The sequence below is a fragment of the Protopterus annectens genome, chromosome 2.part0, assembly GCF_019279795.1.
Source record: "Protopterus annectens isolate FY-2018-M chromosome 2.part0, PAN1.0, whole genome shotgun sequence".
Classification (NCBI taxonomy): domain Eukaryota; kingdom Metazoa; phylum Chordata; order Ceratodontiformes; family Protopteridae; genus Protopterus; species Protopterus annectens.
In genome coordinates, this window is record NC_056728.1 from 492,237,950 (window position 1) to 492,262,143 (window position 24,194).

The window sequence follows — 24,194 nt, forward strand, 5'->3', positions numbered from 1 at the left end:
TGTCTCCTTTGCACACATCGTAGAAATTCTTATGCAGAGAGATGGCTGGAAGCCTATCAACCCTTGTGATGAGGAGTCTGTCTACCTGAATGCTTTTGGGTCTCACCCTTCCCATCACTTTGGTATCTCTGCCTTTCAATAAACTTATGGATTTAGTTTGTCAAAAGGCATAGGAGTCTCCAGATTCTATGGAGCCTGTCCCCCAGAGGCCAAATAAATTCATCACATCCCTCGAGGATAAAACCTTCCTTACAAAAGGTGTCCCAATAGATGCTATGTTGGTGGCGATGACCACCAAGAAGGAGTTGTCAGAGACGCCCTTTTCTGTTCACCAGAACAGAGAGCCCCATATGCAAAGGTGAAGCCAGGCAGGCTGTCGGATCTGAAAGTTCTGTCAGATCCCATTATAATTGAAGGTCCCCCCCCCCAGCCTTCCAGGAAGTCTGATACGACTAGTCAGAGTAGATCCCCTTCCTGGGACCAGAGGGCTATGGGATCGATCCAGAGTCTGATCCCCTGCAAGATCAGGTCACTCATCAGTCTCTTCCAGATCCTCCAGAAGTTTACTTCCCTCGGACATGGATAGGATGATGAGCTTCCTCAAGGCTCAAATTGAGTTGGGCTTACTGCCGTCCCCTGCCCAGGTGACTAGGGGACCTTCCCTATCTACAGGACTCTACTCTCCTCTTCCAATTTTACAGGCTTTGGAATGTCAGGACCAAGGGATATCCAGTGAGAGGCCAACGGTGTCATGTATAACCCCCTTCTTGACACTGGCAGGGCCCCTGACTGGCTCTGTTCCTTTGCCCCCTCAGATTAGGGTGCACCTCACCTTCAAGAGGTAGGTGCGAGTTTGCTGGGGGTGGTTTCAGCCCCAGATTTTTCCCCTGGGAGCTTAAGCACTGAGCGCCTTGGGGCGGATATCGTCAGGAGGCTTTGGTGCTGCATCGGAGTCCCTTCTCCCTTCCCAAATGTCCCCGACCATGGGGGAGGGGGGAGGATATTCATCCAGTCGGTAGGCCTTCCAGGCGGTAGAGAGGACCTTCTTCAGTTTGGCAGTTACCTCTCTGTCTTCTCTAGGTTCTCCCCAGCCTTTCCCTGGTTTGGGTGCCAAGGCCCCATCATCCGTCCAGGGTCAGCACTTCCACGAGTGCCTTCAGGCAGGCAGTGCCCCACTTTGGGTACCCGTCTCTTCCAAGTCCTTCCCTGAGCCCACTGTGGAGGAACCCCCTTGGAAGAGAAGGTGTAAGAGGAGACACTTGGACTCCCCCAGAGAGTCCCTAGCTGAGGACATGGATTTTGGGGAAGGAGACTGGTCCCCCTGACTTCCGCCTGGGAAATTGTCCTTCGGGGACACCCTTAAGGTTCTCAAACAAAGACGTGGCTGGTCTTCCCCAACCCCATCTTCGGAGGAGTCGTTCCCAATGCCCGTATTCAACCTGGGAGTCCCGTCCACCCCCCACCCCACCCTCTGCCAAGCTTGTGGACCTTATTGCCAGAAGGGTATGGAAGGAGTCGGACATGGTGGAATCTGTCCCCAAAAAAGCCAACAAATTCCTCAGTCCTCCCAAGGACAGAACATTTTGGAATAAAGGTGTTCCTGTCAATGCCATCGTGGCAGCTGCTACTACTAAGAAGGAGCTAACTGTGCAAAGCTCCTCAGTCCAGCCCTCGAACTGGGAGTCCCGAGAGATTGACCATTTTGGAAAGCGTGTGTTTGCCTCAGCTACTTTAGAACTGAGAGCAAGTAATTATTTGTCCCATTTTACCCAGCTTCAGAGGGACTTGTTTTTGGAGCTTACCACTTCCCTTACAGAGTTGTTGCCTCCATAGAGTCTTAAGCTGGTCACTCCAAAGCTGTCTACTCTGACTTCCTTGACTAATGCTTTGATGAGGTTGATCTCCAATTTGGTGGATGCCACCTCTCAAGTGGCAGACATCGGTATTGCCATTTGACAGCATGCCTGGCTTCACCTTTGCAGGTTTGCAGAACTCTTCAAGGTGTCTTTTACTAATGCTCCCTTTGCCTGCTCCACCTTGTTTGGTCCATCTATTAAGGAAACATTAACCCACAGTGAGCAGGAAAGCAAGACTCTTTCCGCTGTAAATATCAAGTTTTCTACTGCCCAGTGGTCCTTTTCTAAGACCCAGAGGGGGAAGTAAGAATCTTTGGTTCTGGAGGACTCAGTCTTCCTTCCAGGATGCTCCCCATGAATCCTCGTCCGCAAGCAGGGGCAGGGGATTCAATGGTAGATGCCACCCGAGGGGCAGAGGGTGTCCACAGAACCAGGGCTCTCTGGACCCCTTCTCAGAGATGCCCTTTCGGTGTTCCTGAGACACTGCCCAACTGTCCTGCCCTGGAGGCAGTCTGGGGTTGACACTCCCTTCACCCACTAGCGTGGGCAAGTTTCACTTCTGATCAGTGGGTGCTAAAAATTATTTCCAGGGGTTATTCCATGCCCTTTTCTCAGCCCTCCATTTCAAAAATTTCTACTGGACGTTCCACCCTGCCAAAGGGAGTTGTCCTATCTTGAGGTTCAAGACCTTCTTCAAAAAAAGAGCCATCCAAGAGGTCCCAACAGGACAACAAGAGTCTGGAACTTACTCTCACTTCTTTTTTGTGCCAGAGAAGACTGGGGACCTGTGCCCAATTTTGGACCTCAATGAGCTAAATCTGTCTGTCAAAAAGTCCCAAGTTCTGCATGGTCACTGTTCAGTCCATTCTGCACCTCTTAGGCAAGGATGATTGGATGTGCTCAGTGGATCTCAAGGATAGGTGCAGTCATATAAAGATAGACATATGCTCCAGAAGACACTTAAGCTTTCAGTTAGAGGCCAGTCGTTACCAGTTCAGAGCTCTGCCCTTTGGGCTCACCAGAACCCCCTGGGTGTTTACCAACTGCATGGCAGTGGTGGCATCTCATCTCTGGCTGCAAGGTTTCCAGGTCTTTCGTACCTGGGCGATTGGCTCCTTATGGCTGCCACGATGCATCGACCATCAATGGCCACCAGTCTTTTCCAACATCTAGGTATCATTGTGAATCTGCCCAAGTCCAGTCTTGTTCCAAGCCAAAACCTGGAGTTCATCGTGGTCCACTTGGGCACAGTATCGGAAACTGCAGCACTGCCTCCCTGCAGAATTCAACTCATTCAAAGTTAGGTTTCTCTTTTGCTGGAGTTACAGCCCCCATTGGTTCATTTGATTCTCCAAGTGTTAGGTTCAATGACAGCTGCCATTCAGTTGGTTCACCTTACCAGATATCACATACGACTGCTCCAGTGGACACTGGCAGTCCAGTGGTCCATTCTGGTTCAACCCATGTCCATGATGATAAAGTTGACTCAGGTATGCAAGAATCATCTCACTTGGTGGCTTCAGTCTTAGGACCTATACGTAGGTAAGCCTTTTTTTTTCCCCCGCCTAAGGTGACAGTGACCATGGATGCCTCCCTGTTGGGGTGAGGGGACATTTTCAGGGCAGAACAGGTCAAGATATGTGATCCCCTTCAGAGACCAGATTGCACATAAATGTCCTGGGGATGAGTGCAGCAATTTCCTTGTCCTGATCCCTCCAGCAGGGAGTCACCCAGGGACGCTGTCATTCACGATTAGCCTGCAGGTCTTCTCTACGCTTATCCTCTTACTCCCCTAATACCCAAAGCATTACAGAAAGCTCATCCCCTGAAGGCACCTCTCATCCTCATTGCCCCTTTCTGGCCTCACCAGGCGTGAGGTGTGGTTCTCCTTCCTAAGGTCTCATCTGAAGTATCTGCCTTGGATACTGGATCCTGTTTCGGATCTCATCTCCCATCCCTGGGGGCTCCCACTCCCCAATCTCTGGTCCCTTCATCTATCTGCATGGTTTCTCCATTTCCAGTAATCATTTTGCAGTCGAGGCTTCCTTCCCTAGTGAAGAGCATTATCTTGGCTTCTCAAAAGCCATCTACAAAGGTGTATTCATGTAAATGGAAAAGGTTTTCTATTTGGGCTAGACAATGCTATCTGGGCTCTCTTTCGGCCCCTTTTCCTGATATTTTACTCTTCTTATCTTCCCTTTTTCAAGATGGGGCAAGTTTTTCTACCATTAAGCTCCAGTTAGTGGCCATTTCTAATTTCCATCTGAATGAGCATCCTGCCTTTTCTTATAAGCTGTGCAAAGCCTTTCTGAAAGGGGTCTTTCTTCTTAGACTTCCTGTTAAGGATCCATCCCCGCCATGGGATTTGACATTAGTGCTGCAGTCCCTGGTGCAAAAACCTTTTGAACCTTGATATCAAGTTCCTTGCTTGGAAGACGGCCTTTTTAGTGGCTGTTACCTCTGCCAAAAGGGTCTTGAAACTCCAAGCCCTAAGCATTCAGCCTCCATTCATGATCTTTCATAAGGATAGGGTGTCCCTTAGAACAAATCCTTCCTTTCTTCCCAAAATGGCTTCGGAGGCTAACCTCAATCAATCTGTTCAACTACCGGTTTTCTTCCCTAATTACTCTAATAAGGGAGAATATATCTTGCATTGTTTAGATGTCCACAAGCAATTGCATTTTTATCTGAAAAGGACTGAGGAATTTAGGAAGTCGGACTAGCTCTTTGTGGCTTTCTCTTAGAACAGAAAAGGCCAGGCAGTTTCTAAGGTGACTAATTCCAGGTGAATTGCTAGTTGTATTTTCTACATTTATGATAGCAGGCATTTGGAATTGTCCAGACCGGTTAAGGCCCACTCTACTGTTGCCTTCTGCCTTTTTGACTAGACTTTACCTGGATGAGATTCGTGCTGCTGCGACTTGGTCTAATCCGCAGTTTCATTTCACACTTCAAATTGGACTTAATGTTAGGAACAGAGCTTCCTTTGGATCCTCTGTGCTCTGGCATATCCTTCCTTGAGGCCACCCAGGATACATAGCTGGGGACTCTGACCCATTTGTGATGAATAATGACACAGATAGCATCAGGTAAAGAATTATGTACTTACCATAACTTGGCATCTGTGCTGTCCAATGTCATTATTCATCACATTCCTGCCCTCCTTTCCCCTTTCTTTTGGGGGTTCTGGAAAGCTGGAGTAGCTGGTATTTTGGAATTTTTTGATCTTTGTGCAGTTTTTTTTGCATTTTCATTGGCTTAGCCAACCCGATCTGATGATATCAGGGGATTATGGGAAGGGGAGGAGCTTGAGCTCTGGATCTGTCTGACAGTTGCCGGCTCTGATCCAAGGTTGGATCCAAGACCCATTTGTGATGAATAATGACACTGGATAGCACAGATGCCAAGTTATGGTAAGTACGTAACTCTGTTTCCATAGCTATACTAAGCAAGTTAGAAAGTGTCCTAAGTTATCTAGATGGCTTTCAGACTGTTATATCTTCTTTTAACAAGAACTATAACAAAATGATTCAAAATTTGAGAAGCTCATTCTTCTAGGTGTATAAGTACATCTTCAGTCTTTTTCAGCAATGCTTCCATTGATGATTTTTGTATGGCTGTGACATGGTCTTCTCTACATAAGTTGTTAAGAATATATACTCTGCATACTTTCATAGGATGCTGTAAGCTGGATATAATGTCAAGATCCAGGTCAACCTTAGGGCTCTCATTAGGAGAGGATGGGAACTCTGTCCTGCTGTTAAAGTGAACAAATAGAATCCTGCAAGAATCACAAGTTCTCTATGTACCTTAAAGTTAGATTTTTGTAATCTGTATTCGTTCACCTTAGCATACCAGCTCACCATCCCCCTAACTAGAGAAAATTTCCCCTTGCAGGGGGATTTAGAGGAGTATTTTTGTGCCATAGACTTTCTTAGGCACTAAGTCACTGCTGCCTCCAACTTACCTATCTTGGTGATGAAGTGAGCAGACGGCTCACAAAGGGCGTGAAAAAGTATTGAAAAGAAGTAGTGGAGGGAGTGAGAGGGGCAACTGCCCAAGGGCAAGGTGTTGGGGGGGGGGGGTGCCCTCAGCTGACCCCTCTGTCATTAATGCAATGCTGGCTTTCAAAAGGCAGTATTGCATTTGTAGTTGAACCTGAGCACTGTAGTGCTCAGTGTGTGGTGTAAACTCTAGCAACTGCTTCCTACCTTTTTTTCTCTATCAACTAAAACCATAGAGCTGTAGCGCTCTGTGTAGGCAGGCAATAAACTGCAGCAACTGTTTGCTACATTTGTGGCAAGTAGTTTGCTGCAGTTTAAAAGAAGAATTTTTTTTTGTAAACTAAAATATAAGTGTAGTAGCACGCTGTGCAAGCAGGTTATAAAGTGTAATAAGCAGTTTTCTACAGTTATTTTTTTATTTAATAAACTGTGTTGAAGGCTGGGACCTAAATAGCTGGGTCAGGAGGGAGGGGGGGAGGTGTCTGTTAGAAGGCGTGTCCTTTTGCTTTTTAATGGAAGGGCAGGGGAGTGGTACTGACTAATAAGGCGACTGCTTCAGTGTACTGTTACAGTGAAGCGTTTTTGTTGTTTAGTGGAATAGTGGAGAAGCATGGATGCTTAATAAAATGTTTTTTTTGCTCTTCACTTGAAGGGTTGAGAAGGTGGGTCACTTTTTTATGGTATTGGCACAGGGTGCTGGATGAGCCAGCTACACTTTACTTAATAAGTAGAAACCTAAATAGTTTGAATTTTGTTATGAAAGTCTTGTCCTTGAAGTTCTTTACCTTTACACTGAATGTTTCACCCAGCTGTACTTTTTTTTTTTTTTTTTTTTTTTTTTTTAGCAAGCAGCATCTTTATTAAGTAATCACATATAACATAGGCAATCATACATTTATATAAATGAAAATAAACCATTTTGACATTATTTCAGTTGTAAACATATATCACAAACCATTTTGACATAATTTTAGTTGCAAACATTATACATTACTTATCTATTCACTCAGTGTCAGTCAAACATTACATAGCTCATTCAAATTCTGGCTTCTTTTAAGCCTCATTCCTCTTCTGCATGTATTGTTCCCACAATTCCCATTTTTTCTATGTAATTTGCTCATACCCTTTTCTAAAGATCCCAGTTTCAGTTGTTTCATCATTGTTATTATATATACTATGTCTAGTAAAGCTGTTTAAGCCTTAGATTTTTCATTTTCTAGTAATTGCTATTTTGGCAGCCACCATAATTTGACTCAGCAAGGCCTTACTTTGTCTAGGCAATTCCAATTCTGTATCGTAGCTCAAAAAAAAATTTCCTTAGTTACATCAGTTTGCTTACCCAATATCTCTAACAGAGCAGTCTGTAGGGAATCTTTAAATTCTGTCAACTCATTATACACCCAGAAAATATGTTCACATTTACCTTTTTCTTCCTCATCACACCTCCAACATTTGCTGTCTACCTTAGGAAAAATTCTCTGGAGTCTACTTAGGGTATAAAAATACCTATGTAAACACTTTCAAGCAAAGATACTGAATCGTTTAGACTTTGTTGCATATTTGGGAGACATGCATATATCCCCACATTGTTTTTGTGAATTGTGTATCCAGTCTCTCTTCCCAATCCTAATATCCGTGAATTAATTCTCATAGTTATCATGCAATACTTTGTGTGCTGTACAAATATTCCTTTTTAACAGCAGCTTCTGTTCTGGATTCTACTAAAAACTCTGCCAGTGTTGATGTTTTGCTTAGGATCCCCCTGTTTATTTTTCATTTCCTATAGTCTGATATCAATCCTTTATAAAGAAGGTAGTCCCTGTCCAGCAGTCCAAATAAATGCTTGGCCCCTTCCCATTCTAGTACATTTCCCTCTCTAATTATTTGCTTCCAATACATTCATATTTTTACCAGTTTTCTGCAATAAATTCCAGCCCCTTCTTTTTTTGTTTACCTAATTGCTGTCATCCCAATTGGCAGAATCTCTTTTCTCTATTCCCATGTTGGCTTAGTTCTTAGAATATTTTCTGCTACTTTATGGATACAATATTTTGCATGGTTGTTGTTACTCTCCTTAAGGATCTGCATGCAAAATCCCAGTCTCTCCTTGTTTCTGGAGCTTCCTCCGTTTCTTCATTGTCCCTTTCCACTTTGAATTATAGGTTTCTGCTTGTATTATGTATAGGAGATTTAACTACGTAGCTGTGAAATACCCCTTCAAAACAGGTAATCCCAAACTGCCTTGTTCTGCTGGAAGAATCATCTTATCCCACTTGACTCTTTCTGTCCCCCCTCCCCCAGATAAAATCATTCAGCTCTTTAATTTTTATCAACCAGAGGAGAACTTGTGGAGAGCAATATGCCTAGCCTATGTATAAAATTAGAGAGGCTAAAAGCATTTTACCTGCTTGTATTTTATTATTCATATCCATATAGAAGAGATTCCAATTTCCCAATTTTTGTATATCTTTTGTGTAGTCTCATCCCACACAAATCCTTAGCTGCCACACCAGAATCTTTATTTAATCCATACTCCGAAGTACTTCATTTAATCATGTCCCCATAAATATTATTATTACTGAACCAATTTCTGTGTGAGTACACAGTTTACAGCTATTCCCTTAGTTTTAGCTTCATTAATCTTGTATCCTGAAAAGATTTGAAACTGCCTCAAAATGTTCCATGACACTTAAATGTCCTTTTCTGTTTTTATCCAGTATAAAATATTATCTGCAAATAGAGCCCACTTTTTTTGACCATCATACCAATTATACTGTTAAATTTCTGAGTGTTTTATTTTCTTTGCCAGTAGTTCTAAATATAGTGCAAATAACAAAAAGGAAAGAGGCCACCCCTCCTGGTTCCTGTGCTCAAACAGAATTTATCAGAGAGGAACCCACCCAGTTTAATTTTCACCTCTGATCCCTCGTATATCCTCCTACTCAACCTTATAATTTTATCAGGGAATGCAAATGCTTCCATTGCCCTGCTTATAAACTCTCAGCTTACTCTGTCAAGTACTTTCTATGCATCAAGACCCACCAACAATGGTGGTATTTCCTTACATTCAGCTTTCCTCTGGATCATCAGTGTTCTCTTAACGTTGTCAAACGCTTGCCTCCCCTGCACAAAACCACATTGATCCATATCTATCAATTTTGGCATCACTTTTGCCTTTTTTTAGCTATTGCAAACGTGCACACTTTATAATCGTGGTGTATGAAGCTGGATCTGATGGGTCTTTACCCTGTTTAGGTATTACAGCCGCTACCGCTTTCTTCCAGGATGTTGGCGCTTCTCCTGCCCTTAAAATGCTGTTAAACAAAACCTTCCAGATCTTTATCAGTTTTTTCCCCTGTTAGCTTTCAAACTTCCACAGGAATACCTTCTATTCCTGGGGACTTTCCTGTTGATTGGTTGTATATCACCATTTTTGTGTCATCTCCTTCTGTCTTAACTATTAGTAATTGAGCCTCATCTACCTCTAATCTTGCTGTGTTTAATTCTTCCATAAACATTTCCATTTATACCTTTTCTTGATTTCCATATTTCTGTGCTTTATACAGAAATTCATAACATTTCTGAAATATTTCTAGTCCCTCTACAGGTTCTGTTTTTTTCCTTGTAATAGGCTCCCCAAGCTTGACAACAACCTTTTCTACTTTGTTTCCTGAGTCGTTGTGCTAAAACGTTTTGTTCTCTGGCATTATCAAAAAACAGTTGCTTAACAGCAATCTTTCTAAACTCTTGCATATTATCAAGGTAGTCCTTTATATTTTGCTTAGCATACTGCAATTGCTCCTCCTCTTGTTCTGTGAGATTCCCCCTGTTCTGCAATACTTTAACATTTGTCAGTACCTCTGAATAATAATTGGTACTTCTTAACCATGTCTCTCTCTTATTTCCACCCTGTTTTTAAACTCCACTTTATTTTTATCCCACTCTCTAGCTATATTTTCAGAAGAAATTTTTATCTTCTTTAATAACTTCCAAATAATTTCCACTACCCATTCCTTAAATATAGGTGAGAGAGCACCAGTGCTCCATTTTTGTTTTATTACAGTGCGTTTTTATTGTAGTTATTATTGGGGCATGATCTGAAATATTATTGGATGCGTATCAAAACTTTCAATTAAATACATGTGTTCCTGTGAAATTTAAGTTCTGTCTAGCCTAGCCCAGTTTTTGTATCTTGGGGAATGGTATTTAAATTCATTCCGAACTCCTACTACTGAATTGTCATCTTCCATGCTAAATATTTTCATAATTTGTTTATCAAAAATCTATCCTTCTTTATTATATTTTCCCTTCTGGGGCCCCCTGACACATCTTCCCCGCTGCAAATCAAATTTTAGTTCCCACTTATAAGTAATATTCCTGCTGAAAACTAATTATTTGTCCCATAATTCTTTTAATCTCCATTATAACAGTTTTAGGTAGAAAGTAAATACACTCTAGTGTAATCCTCTTCCCTTGTCAGTAGTCCCGTAGTACTACATATCTACCATTGTTATCTTTTTTATCCTTTTCTGTCACTATTGGAGCTCCTCTTGCAGCTAATACAAGTACTCCTCTTTTCCTTTGTCCCAGGTATTCTGATGATTAACCATCCTGAAAACCTTTCTTTTTCAAATTCACATGTTCAGTTCTTTCTAAATGTGTATGATATAGCATAGCTGTTTGCACTCCACATTTTTAATATAGTTCACTACTTTCTTTCGATATATCTCAGAACATTAACATTTTATAGATAGTATCAAAAGCATCATTACATTATAAAGTTATTCCTGCCTTTTATTTGTAACAGCTTTAAGTATCAAGTTCCAGCTTTTGTGTTACATGCATACACTAATTTTTGTCAGGTTGTCCTTTTATACAGTTGTTTCTAGTCATTTCCGTTAGAGCCTGTGTCACATCTTAAAAATCTTTTTTGTTTTATTGAAAGCCCACAAATAAAAAAAAAAACAAATACACCCTCAATACATCTCAAAAACCTTTTAAAAACCTTTTAACTTAATATTAGTGCACACAACTGTGTACTTATTCAAAGATTGAAGTTTTACCTTCCTAACAGGAGCAATTGTCTCAAACTGACAGCCACAGTCATAAACTTGGGTTAACTTAAATGGACAGTTGTCCATACTAAGCTGCATGGTACAGCCTGTGCTTCTACTAAGTGCTGTCTGGTTTTGTCTTACCTTTGTTTCTCTCCCAGAATGAGAACACTTCAATGCTTTCAGAAAACATTATCTCCTTGCCATTGAAAGAAAGCCATTAAAGGAAATAAGTATTCTCCTTTTATTGCTTTTTATCAGATTGTCTCCACGGAGACATGAGAAACAGATCCAGTTTTACATCTACACGTATTTATTTGCTAAAGGAGAACTTTGTTGTGTTCTTTTTTTATTATTTACTTTCTCTTTAAACTTGTTACTAGATAAAGCCAAGGGCCTTAACCAGTCATTCCCTTATGCAAGAATGTGAAAATGCACATAATGTTTTCTTGTATCTTGCTCTTTTCACCAAACCTTTTTTTTTTTTTAACAGTACCTATATTTCTTAAAGCTGTACAAGGCGAAAGAGAAAAGAAGGAAAAAAAACCCAGAGGCTGCTGTTTACTTTAGTATCCCATTGCACTTGAAAATAACTGAGAAAACCTTACTTTATAGCATGCAGATATCATTCACTGTACAGTCTAGGTTGCTTTCTCATGGTCAGGTTTGTAGCATACACACAGTGTGCCATTTCAATTAATAACTTTTGCTGTGGAATACCAGTCCAGTTGCTTTCATAAAATGAATACAGCGTGTTCCTTCCAGCTTCTCTGGTACAGTGAAATATCTCAGTTTTTCTCTGGCCCATCTTGCAACCAGAAGGAGGGTGGGAGTTGTAAGGTCCTTGTGTACGGATCTATAGTGGTGGGGGAGTTTAGTGCCTTTGTGTGGAGATCTGCAGGAGGGTTCAACATAAATCCCCACGTATCAGCCAGAAAATCTCCACAAGGACCAACGCTTAGATGGCAAGTCATATCTCATCTATCCTAGAAGTAAATCCATTTCCACAATTGCCTTCCATACTCCACAGGTGCTGACATTGCCATAAACTAGCAAGGACGTCATTCTACACCAATCCTCTTCCTCAGTAAACGAGGTGAGGCTGACTGGCCAGCTTCTAGTAAGCAGCATCTTGAGTCATTTAAGCACAGATTAGAGTAGTTTGGGTCAAGATCTTCTTTTCCAGCATTCTTTCCAGACCTGGAAAGCCAGTCAGTCCTGTTTGAAAGTGGGAAGTAATTGGGTCATCCCATGCCAGGGTTTACAACTCCAGTTTTAGACGCCTAGCAGATACTCTGTCTGGTGGAAGCTTGAGTGGCAGGTATTGGACAGCACCCATAAGTAATGAAACTTGATGCAGTTGCCAAGCCTTTCTCAGGCTTCTCTTCCTCATGTGACACCTTCCGTGAGTTTACTGTTATATGCAATGGATGCAGTCTAACACCTGACTTGTGTCACTTGCACAGTAACCCCTGTTCAAGACTCTGCATTAAAGTATGCTTGTAGATATTGGCAAATGATGGAATCCTTCTTCTTCTTCAGGCTGCTATGACGAGTTTGAAGACCAAGATGGCATTACCTTTGAGACAGTTATGAACATTGCCTTACTCCCTCCATATCTCCTCTCCCCTTCATTTTCTGCAGGCACACACTTGTATGAGATTCATTTCACCTTACACCAGATGTGGATCACTGCTACACCCAGCTTTGTTCAAGACAACATTCATGAGCCTTGTGTTGTATATATTGGGGAATGTAGGACTCCATTTCTCTCAGGCCCCTTTGAGAAGTCTGAAGACTCAGCTTCTTTGTTTTGGAGGCATATGAGGACAGTGCCTTGTCCCCCATGTTCCCTGATGACTTTCCTGTGGGAAAAGCTTGAACATTTTGACCTCCATTGTGAACTAGTATTGCACTTCTGTGGTTATGGCTAAAACTGTCATACTTTTGTCTGTGAAAGTAGACAGTGAAGCCCTGGGTCATCTCCCAATGGAGTGAGTTGTAAGAGATCTATTTTGAAAGCTTGGGGAACTGTTCTGTGTCCTTCTATTCACATGTTGCAGTATTCATAACAGTAGGGAGTTGCTGCCTGCAGTGCCACCTTCCGGCCAGTATATCAATGTCTTTGTTTCTGGAGGGTACGTGTGACGTTCCTTGTCAGGGCCGTAAACCGACATTGGGTATAAAGGTGATGTCTGCACGCACTCTCCTCAGAATTTTCCTGCCGCAGTGAACGCCGGACTCATGTTCGCCAGTTCCGAAAGCAGATCACGTTTTCAGATGACCATTAAGTCTCCAGACCAGATGACCGTTTTCCTGCTGATACAGCTAAGTGGGCCTGTTGGGTGTTTTTTCATTACCTTTGATTATTGCTAAGTCTTACATGTCAGCTAGAAAGGGGGAGTGCGCTCGTGGAAGACAAATTCCACAAGGACATGCACGAGAAGTGTGTTTTTTGCATAGGCAAGGCCCACGATCATGCGTCCTGCCCTATTTGCAAATCCTTCGTAGCCGTCTTGCTGAACTAAAATTATATTTAGAAAATCAGCGACTCGGATGTCTTGCGCTCTGTATGGAAGGGGGGTAGGCGCGTCCAAAGAGCCACCGAGGAAAAAGGCCAAGAATGTTAGGCCAGAATCCCACGCTGCGCCTCAGGCATCTGAGAAGGTTCTTGGGGCTGATGAAAGCCTGGCATCTACCCAGACATCTGTTTCCAAGTCAAGTCCGGGAACCTCAATGGAAGCCGGGGTGGCGGAAACTTTTAGTACATCCATTGAGGCTGTTCAGCCATTCGTTCCTGATGGCGGAGGTTAACCATGCCTCAGTCTAGAGATGGCCTTGCTCCTTCATTTCCACCCAGACAGACGTCTGCTCCGATTCTTTCCCCACCAGTCACTCCTTTAAAGAATAAGCAAAAAGTTAAACACCCTGAAACTCAACCAGTTCCTGGATGGGAAGTCTTTTCTCAAAGTCTCTTTAAGGCTTTTCAGGCCTTGCAGACACAACAGGCCCTACCAGCCCCCTCATCTGTACATACCTTACAGGTATCGGAGGAAGAGTATTCCTCTTCAGAAGAGTCTGTTTCATATGAATCCCAAATAGAGTACCCAAAGGATTTCATCACCCCACAGGAGGAAGACTCCACTACACATGAGTCTCCAAGTGAAGAAACCACCTTTGGAGACACACTATCCCTTATGAGGGAGCATTTTAAATGGCAGGCATTTGAAGTATCTGACACCAAGAAAAGGTACTTCATGCTTTTACAAATGGAGCACCCTTCTCCTTCAGCAGTGGCCCCCTTGCTATTTGCATTCCAGGATGCTTTCTTGGCTGCTTCTGTATCCCCAACTCTCAACCACCAGCTTCCAAACGACCAGACTGATTACACAGGGTCCCACAGGATACCCAATACCTCTTTAGGAACCCACCAGCAGACCCAGCAGTTATTGCTGTCTCTGCTGACAAATCATCTAGACAACTAGCTTTGACTGCTCTTTATCCCACAGACAAAGGCAGTAAATTCATGGACAAAATAGGGAAGAAAGTTTATACCTCCTCTACTCTGGCTATTAGAGGTCTCGGCTACCAAACACATATGGCTAGATATGTCCTGGATACCATTACCAAGGCCTCCACATTTCTATCTGAGGCTCCTGACTCTCCCATTAAAGCACAAGTAAGTACCCTCATCTCCACTGCATTCCAAGTAACTAGGCACTTAATAAAGTATAGTGACGCCTCATCTAAGTGTGCTGCATCTGGATCAGTCTTGAGGCGATATTCTTTGGTGAGACTATAACCCCTACCCATGGATGTGCAAACAAAATTGTTGGATGCACCCCTGGATAATAAAGCTCTGTTCAGACAAGCCTCAGCAGAACTCCTTAAAATCCCTTCAAGAAAAGGGCAAGGAACTGCAAAACCTAAAACACCTACTGGTGTCTCCTATACCAAGATACCACAGGAATTAGCCACAAAAACATTCCTTTGTCAGAAGGCAGTCCTCTCACTCTGCTCCACAGTCTAAAGGACGCAGACAGTCCAGGAAAAACTCTATTACAAGATTTCCAACCAGTTCGTCCACTATGCCCTTTTGAGGCCAGTCTGATCACTCCAGACTGTTTCCTTTGTGACTACCCACCCTTCCACCAAAACACCCCACTTTCCCCTCTGTGTTACCCTCTCCCTTCCCTCCTGGCAGAAAATCACAACAGAACAATGGGTACTCTCCATCATTCAGTCAGGCTGCTTCATGACTTGATGGATGATACCCTCCTTTTGTGGTATCCCTCAACCACCTGCAAGCCAAACCCACCTTTTTTCACCCATTATTCAACAGCTTCTAGATCAAGGTACCATAGAAGAGGATACCATGCCATAAAAGAAACATAGACTTTTGCTCCAGAATGTTTCTGGTACCAAGGAAGGATGGGCCCATGGAGGCCAGTCCTAGATTTATCCTTTCTAAACCTCTTTCTCAAAGTTCCCAATTTCAAAATGATTACCTTACCCCTGTTCTTACCACTCATTCCAAATCAGGCTTTCATGGTAGCCCTATATTTGAAGGATGCCTACCTACACATCCCTATTCACCCAGATTACAGGAAATACCTCAGATTTGCAATAGGCTCTTGCCGTTTGCAATTCTCTGCCTTGCCCTTTGGACTCTTTGCTGCTCTCCAAGTCCTCACAAAGTGCCTGGCCCCCCTCATCGCTCACTCCAGGACCAAAGGCATTCAGAAATACCCATACCTGGACAACAAGTAATCTCCACCCTGTCTCAGTTAGGGTTCACCTTAAACCACAAAAAGTCTCACCTGATCCCCTCCCAAGACCTGGTTTTCCTGGGGTGCAAGATCAGAACGGACAAAATTAAAGCTTTTATCCCAGATCAAAGAATCCTAGAACTTTGCCTATACTTCAAAAAACTTCTGTCCCAAACTTCATTGCCAGCTCAAGAAATTTTAAGAGTTCTAGGCCACATGGCATCACTCATACCCGTGTTGCCCCTGGCAAAACTCCATATGCGAAAAATCCAGTTGTGGGCCATGAAAAACTTAAGGAGCCAACATTCTCAGCCCCTGGACACCCCCTCCCTTACTTCAATGTTTGAAGAAGGAACTCCATTGGTGGATATCAGCTCTCCACCTCAACTAAGGAACCCACCTTCAGGTCCCTGCACCCCTCCAGCAGGTATCCACAGATGCTTCCGAAATGGGGTGTGGGGCAGTACTACTTGCAAACCAAAAAAGATGTTGGTGCAAGGCACCTGGTCCAACCCAAGACAAAAGGACCATATCAACATCAAAGAAATGAGGGCTTTACACTTGGCCCTACTTTCCTTCAAATCATCCCTCCAGCCAGGAACCCTGAAAGTAATCACAGACAGTATGATGGTCCAGTGGTACATAAACAAGCAGGCTGGAACAAAGTCCTACCCTCTGTGCAGCCTAGCAATTCAGATCTGGAACCTAGCAGTATCTCTACACATTCATCTGGTAGCTGTGTATATCCCTTTAACAGAGAATGTCATGGCAGACTTCCTGAGCAGAACTTCAGCTCCAAGTCATGAATAGATGCTTCACAGGGAAGTATTTCTGGACATAATCCACAGGTGGGATATTCCGCAAGCAGATCTTTTTGCCTTCGCCCAGAATAGACAGATTCTGCACAAGGAATCCACATCCACAAGTGTGGAAAGTGGACACCTTCTCCTCCTCTTGGGAGGGAATGTACATCTATGCTTCCCCCCTTCAACTTAATTCAGAAAGTCCTTCTGAAAATACAGAGGGACAACCCAAAACTCCTACTGGTGACCCCCTTTTGGCCAAGACAGTATTGGTTTCCCGTCCTACACTTACTAGCCAAGGGCAATCACCACAGGTACCCCACAGAATAGACTTGCTCACACAGGACAGGGATCCCCATTACACCCTCAGGTGAGAACAAGCTGAAATTAACCTTATGGGTGATAGGGTTTTGATCCCCTACAGACACCTATACTCAGAGGACGTGCTCACTGTTCTGCAGGAGGTCAGAAAATGTAGTACCAGGAGAAACTATGTATCCAGATGGAACAGATTGTCCTATCGGTGTCAATGAAAGAAACAGAACCCTCTGACTACCTCTATACCTATGGTCTTTCCTATTTCTTTGAGCTGCTTCACTCAGGACTAACATACTCATCAGTCAAAGTGCATTTATTTGCCGTCTCTGCCTGTCTGCCGATCTCCCCTCCTCTGGTTTCCAGACTGGAGGTCAAACTTTTCCTCAAAGGGGTTCTTCACATCAGGCCTGCCAGGAAACCTATCCCTCCCCCTTGGGACCTGAACTTTGTACCAGAAAAGCTTACATTGCCACCCTTTGAACCAGACCATTCAGTATCCCTGAATCTATGCACACTGAAAACAGTGCTACTAGTGGCCCTTACATCCACCAGGAGGGTTTCGGAGATACAAGCTCTCATGATTACCCCCCCCCTACCTTATTTTCCACAAGGACAGAGTTGCCCCAAGGACCAGCCCTTCCTTCATGCCGAAGGTGGTTATGAACTTTCACTAAACCAGACCATTAACCTACCGTTTTTCTTCCCTCAACCACAAAATTCCTCAGAAAGGACCCTGCATTCCTTAGATGTCCACAGACAACTGAGGTATTACCTAGACAAAACCAAGACCATCAGAAAGTCAAATAAATTTTTCATCTCCTTCCACCCAAGAGTTCTAGGGAAGGCAGTCTCCAAGCAAACCATCTCTTCATGGATTTCAATATCCATTACCTTATGCTAATCTTACCATGGTAAATCCTTGCACGGTCAAGTCAAACCCCACTCCACCAGGGCAGCTGCTTTCTCAGTGGCCTTTTTTAAAGGAATTGACTATGCTTTCATCCTGGAAGCAGCCACTTGGACTTGTGTCCACACCTTTACCAAACATTACAAACTGGATTTTGTCTTTAGAGCTAGGGCAGGACTTGCCAGGTCCATCCTCCAAGAACTCATTGACCAGGGAACCCAATCCTCCACCCAGAACCGTACCTAAAATCTCTGGTGCTCTCCCTTCTGTTATGAATACTGCAACATGTGAATAGAAGAACATAGAATAGTTGTGTAAGAACTTACCATAACCTTAAATGTTCTTCTCTTCCATGTTGCAATATTCAGTCCCCCCCCCCCCACCTACCTCTCTACTTTACCAGCTTACATACCATGCTGACTTGTGGGGACAGAACCCTTCTATCCCCCAATTCTCCACAAAACACAAACTTCCTGCTACCCTGACTCTAGCCTACATGTAATTGTAAGGACTCCATTGGGACCCTTCTACCCACAAGAGTACTACTGTATGCAGCAGTTTATTCTGAGGAGGGTGCGTGCAGACGTCACCTTTATACCCTGCATCGGTTTATGGACCTGAAGGGACGTCACACGTACCCTCCAGAAGCAAAGACGTTTGTATACTGGCCAGAAGGCGGCGCTGCAGGCAGCAACTCCCTACTGTTATGAATACTGCAACATGGAAGAGAAAGGACATCTAAGGTTATGGTATGTTCTTGGACAACTATTCTATTCCTGTCTTGGCTCCCAAAAAGATGGACACCCTGTACAAGTCTTTGAATAAGTGAGCACCTTACCAGCATCCTCCTGCTGCTTCTGCATAATCTCTCTAATCCAGTGTAGTCCCAGAAGCGCCGTCATTTTGCTACCTTTCCTCCAGCTGTGATTTTAGAAGACCTTCTGCCTGATTGTCTCTCAAGATAGTCACTGTGTGTTTTGTTTATTCATATTCCAGTCCTCTTTGGTGGGTCATCTGCTGAAAAAGTTTAGACCTCCCTGAATCTGAACTTAAGGAAGATCTTATCCGCACTGTGGCTCCTGAAGTAGGCTTCCATTTTGCTCACTTCAGTTCTGACTTTGCTAACGCTGTAGCTGAGGCTGCATGTTTGGGTTTGGCTATTTGATTAAATATGAGGAACATATAAACAACATCCTTGATGCTTAGTTTAAAGAACAAACGTTTTTCAGCTCGACCTCCTGAGAAAACAGGCCCTCACCATTTTGGAGTATTTCTGTGATCCCCCTCCTTTCCATATGTAGCCAGAAAAACTCCTTATCCCCTGAGGAAAGTGGTTACATCTCACACATTCCTGCCCCCTTCTGTGTCAGCCAAGGTCCCCAAGAAGATTACTGTCCCAGCCCTGCTACAGCAATCCTGCCTGTGGTCTGTGCTTTTTGTGGGGGGGCAGTTCTAGAAGGTCTATTTTATATATTCGAATGCTTAAATGTTCAAATCACTAAAGATCGAACTTTAGTGATCGAACATTTAAGTGTTTGAATATATTAAAAATGAATATTTAACAAAAAAAGTAAATGTAAAGGGTTTAAGCAGGGGGGCAAGCCCCCCTGCACCCCCCACCCCCCCACTACTTAAATATACCAACTCCGAGATCACACTTCAGTGTGTTACAGTGTGGAAATGGAAAATTTCCTATTCCCTACACTGTAGTGCGATGTTGGAGTTGGTATATTTAAATAACGGGGAGTGTGGGGGCACAGCCCCCACATAGGGGGCGCAGGGGGGCTTGCCCCCCTTTTTCCACCCTTTAGTTTTAATTTCTTTTGTTTAGTTTGTTTTTAATTTTTTAATATATTCGAACATTTAAATGTACAATCATTAAGTTTGATCTTTAGTGATTCGAACATTTAAGCATTTGAATATATAAAATAGACCCGTTCTAGAAACTAGTTGTAGTTTGAAAAGTTGTCATCAAGGACTAGGTGGTTCTGGGCATAGTTGTTTCTTATTCATGTCTTGGACCTTGTAGTTCATACCAGAGAAACAGTCCTACTGACATACCAAAATCTCTTGGAGTTCTTGGGAGAGGTTCAGACTCTGCTACTGAAGAAAGCTGTAGAGACTGCCCTGTATTTGAAATAGGAGCCAGGTGTCCCACTTGTTCATTTTTAAGGTATCAGGTGGTGAAACTGAGTGCTTGTCCAGCATATGTGGTGCTTTCATTTCCAGATTGTAACCGTCAAGGAGTCATGGCAGCTACTATGGGGTAACTGGAGAATTTTGACAGACATGATGGATGCCTTCCTACACATTGTATTGGAAGCTATGTCTACCCAGAACAAACCAGAGGAAAATCCTATGAATAACCCAAGTGCCAAAGTTTTGCCATGTGTGCTTTTTTCAGCTCTCATATGTTTACAAAGGTGTTGGCCATGGTGGCCAAAGTTTTGCAAGAAAAAGACCTTCATGGACTACTGGCTTCTGATAACTGTATATGGTGACTCCTTGGGAATGTCGATGCAATCGCTAATCCTTTTAAGTGACTTGTAAGTTGGCAGAAGTCCTGTCTGACTCTTTTTGAGAAGATAGTCTTTATATTTGCTGATCTGTCCAGTTTTAATCCTTTTGGACCCAGGTGAAGGCCCAGGAAGTCTTGGTCTTGGCTTCCAGAGATAAAACACAGCACATGATCCAGGCACAGATCTTGCTGTCTCTTCTGGGCTTGATTACTGCTGCTGCTGTCTTCAGTGCTTTTTTGCATACTCAAGGATGCAGGGTTTGTAATGCCCTGAGGGGTACCAGCAGGTGCTGAGCCACCATTTACTCACAGATCTCCCTGTCTGATACTCTTGTAGGTTATCCTTCAAGGCATTGACCATTCTCACCAACCTTTTGGAGAGTCTTTCCTTCCTTCCCCTCAACTTCTGACACATTTTGAAAATACAGAGTACTTTGGTGGGGGTAAGTAGCCTATTTCAGCCCTAATATGGATCAAGATGTATAATATACCTGGAGAATGGGTGACTTTTCATTAACCATCTGAAGCTACTAGCAGTCCTCTTGTCTTTAAAGGCTTTGAAGTTAGTGCCGCTTCCAGAATCTTACCTTATTTTATTCAAAAAAACAGGCTGTCTTGTGATACTTAAAAACAAGGAAGAAGGAATATAGTCATACCCCTTTTGCAGGAAAGTGGTAATCACTCTGCAGTAGACTATAGAGTTGTCCCTCTCAACAGTTTACATCCCATGGGAAATTCACTAGCTGGCAGATTCTTTGACTGGCTTCTCCAGTCCTTTCTTGGAGCTTTGTATTCAGAGAGGACTAGACTAATGTGGTGGTCTTCTAGAAGGAGGTTACTGTCGAGATTTTTTTTTTTTGCTGCATGAAAGAATGCATTCCTTTTCCTGTTCTGCTCAACATGCCCAGGCTAGTGGGGAGAGGGTATTGTACATGTTCCTCATTCTGTGGCATGGTAGATTCCTGTATGTTTTCCCACCATTGTCATCGATTCTGCAGATCACAATATTCAGGTGAAAAGGACCAAAACTCATTCCTACTGCTTTTTGGTGGCTGCAAAGGCTGCATTTTGAGGGATTCTGGATTCCTTGAGCTCTACCAGAAAAAAAAAATGTACCATTCTCCCCAGGTGAGATAAGAGGGCTAAAATCCTTCCATTCCATTCTTTCCTGCTTGATATCTCAATTGCTGGGGTTGTTAATTAAATATGGTCATGTGGGTCACCAGTAAGACTCCATCCTGCTGCACCATAGAGCCAGGAAAGCTGATGTCAGATTTGCATATAATAAGACCAGTATTGGCTGTATAGATGGTTATCAACTAGAGCTGAACCACTGGTACTGCTGGGCAAACTGTAGTGAAGAGACCAAGGAAGGGAGAAATACCAAAATTGTGTGACTAACTGATGCAATGCTTCTGTTTTGAAGATCTGCTTTTAAGGTGAGTCCATCATGCAACAGTACTTTACCTACCTGTCTACCTCTTAAAACCCTGAATAAATGCGAGCCATGTCTTTTGCTGAGAGCTCCCTTTCCCCTGCTACCACCATCTTGTTTCCATTATATAAGAATGTAATCACCTCCAAGGGCACTGTTTTGAGAAAAATGATAAAATCCCCCTTCAAATAATGTGATCCCAGACTATCTAACAACACAGTGAGATACACACACTTATGTATGACTGCATGATATACAGTTATTTCTCAACATTGTGTGCTTTTGATATACTAAAACTTGAGCACCAGAGTTTAGTGTTGTATTTCATAAAGTATCTAATAGTTTGTCAGTATGCATGTTAAAGTTCTTTAGCTTATCTTCTAAGGAAGAAAACAAGAAAAACCAAGCAGTGCTAAACTGCTGTCAGAATCTATACAAATGCCTTTGTCATTTGTCATGTTTACATTGTACTACTTTTACAGAGTAGCCAAGCCATGTTTTGTATTTATAATGCAAACAGGGCAAATATACTGATTCACATTTTATCTGATAAGTGTGTGTGATGATTTGCCTATACAAATAACAAACATTTCTTTTTGTTGTTTTGCTACTCAGGAGGATTTTCAGTCCATGACCTATGGTTTTAAAATGGCTACCAATGTTACAGATGTGCGAGTTACAGGTAAGGCAAGGCACAAGATATGTTTGTTGTGTGATAGTGATTTATAAATTTTACATCTGTTTTTGTTTTTCAGGTATGCTTAAAGATGTAGAAGAAGATTTACAGAGACGTGTCAAGGTAATAGTACAAATTTGCTCTTGAATTTGTTTAGTAGACAGTAGTACAGGACTTGTTAAATGATGACAGAACCATAGCTTATACACTAATTTACATTAAAGGTAAAAAGCTGCTGTTCACTGCATTTTTAATTTTTTTTCTGTGTTTCTAAAATTGTTGTTTTGCCTTTCATGAAGCATGTTTAGCTTCTAATGTTTTCTGTATGGAGTGAGTTAGGGTATTCTGCAGGCTCATTAGTGGCTTTTCTTTAGGTAAGATATAAAAAAAAGCACTATGTAGTTTGGTTTCAGGTGATTTCTGTATAGGCACTGAGCAAGCGTGTTCTTCTTTTGATTTGATTTTCCTTCCAGATTTATAACCTGCACTTGAAGAATATCCAAGAATTCTTCGGGATTGAAGGGGTGGGCAGTCAGCTGCTTTAGTTTTGACATAAAACATGAAAGTGTCAACCATGGAGTCCTTTAGGTTTGAGAGTAAGTAGGAGAGGAGAAACAGCAAATAATGCAGCCTCTTCCACCCAGAGAGAAAAAGCAACTAACGTGGCACCAATCCACTCTGTCCTTTTGGCTCTTTTCAGGGAAGATGACTTAATAGGCAGTTACAGACCTACATTTCTGGGAGTAAACCCTTTAGAAAATGTGAATAGGTGTCTGTTTTGTGCAAAGAAGGTTGCAGGCACCAGTAACTATGTAACAGTGGCAACTGGCTTTCAGTGTTCATTGTATTTGGCTATGACACTATATAAAAATGATTTTAAGACAAGTTAAACCTCATTCTGCTGGTGCTACTTTGGCTTTAGCAACATTTTTCAGTGCAACCTCTACCTCAGATATCTGTGAGCCTTATGACTTGGTCTTCTGCTGATACTTTTCATAAGCATTATAATCTGGACACCCAGCCTTAAGCTGAAAGAGATTTCAGTGCTACAGTTATTCAGAGTATGCAAGTAAGACTTTTTTTATTTCTTCTGTGCATTGATTATGATTCTGTTTGCATGTAATGACTATCAAAAAGAAGGGGCATAGCCCATTTGCCCTTTCTGTAGGGGTAACAGATGGGTTGTGATTGCTAGTCAAGGGTATGTTGTGGTGTGATTTGTAAGGTGGAGACCAAGGAAACCACCACCCATTCTTGAGGATGGGAGAGCAGAGCTGCTTGCGGACAATGCCCCTTAAAAGTGTGGGATGATAAGTAAGGGCAGCCCATTGCACATCCCTGTTACGCGTGTGTGAGTAGGACAAGTAAGGCTTATGGTAAAACTCTAACCACCTCAGTGAATTCCTGAGTGATGGCCCCTTCCAGCTGACCCTTTGTCTTTGTAAAGGGGGAACAAATTGACAGAATGACTGAGAGGTTGCTGCTGATTGGCAGTAAATGTGATAAACAATGGGGTAAGTATTGGTGTTTGCTGTTTTAATCTGTAGGAAATTGGTGGAAAATAAGCTGGTGCTAGTCCTTTGGAGACTTGGTAAACTGTTCACTAGAATAGTTGCCTACTAAAAAACTTGTATTTTCTTGTGAGGCTCTGAAAAGAGATGACGTTTCATTGCTTGCTTTTGAACCTGTTGGCAACAAATAAGTTTGTTTTATTTATCTGAATTTATTAACCAGAGTAGAACACTGATTACAGAGTAGAGCACTGATCACAGCAGGCCGGTTTCAGTTTCAACCTGGGGAAACAAATGCAAACAAATAGCTGAAATTGCATAATTCAAAATTAACAAATTAAAA

General features: G+C 42.7%; 1 protein-coding gene across 1 annotated transcript in view; it reads left to right on the forward strand.

Annotated features, from left to right (window-relative positions):
* Nucleotides 1-24,194, forward strand: part of NAA35 (N-alpha-acetyltransferase 35, NatC auxiliary subunit) — a gene marked incomplete in the record, with an annotated part of 1,521,359 nt that overhangs the window by 610,680 nt on the left and 886,485 nt on the right. The window contains 2 exon segments of the mRNA XM_044060897.1: nucleotides 22,280-22,346; nucleotides 22,420-22,463. Of these exon segments, the coding sequence (XP_043916832.1) occupies nucleotides 22,280-22,346; nucleotides 22,420-22,463 (111 nt within the window).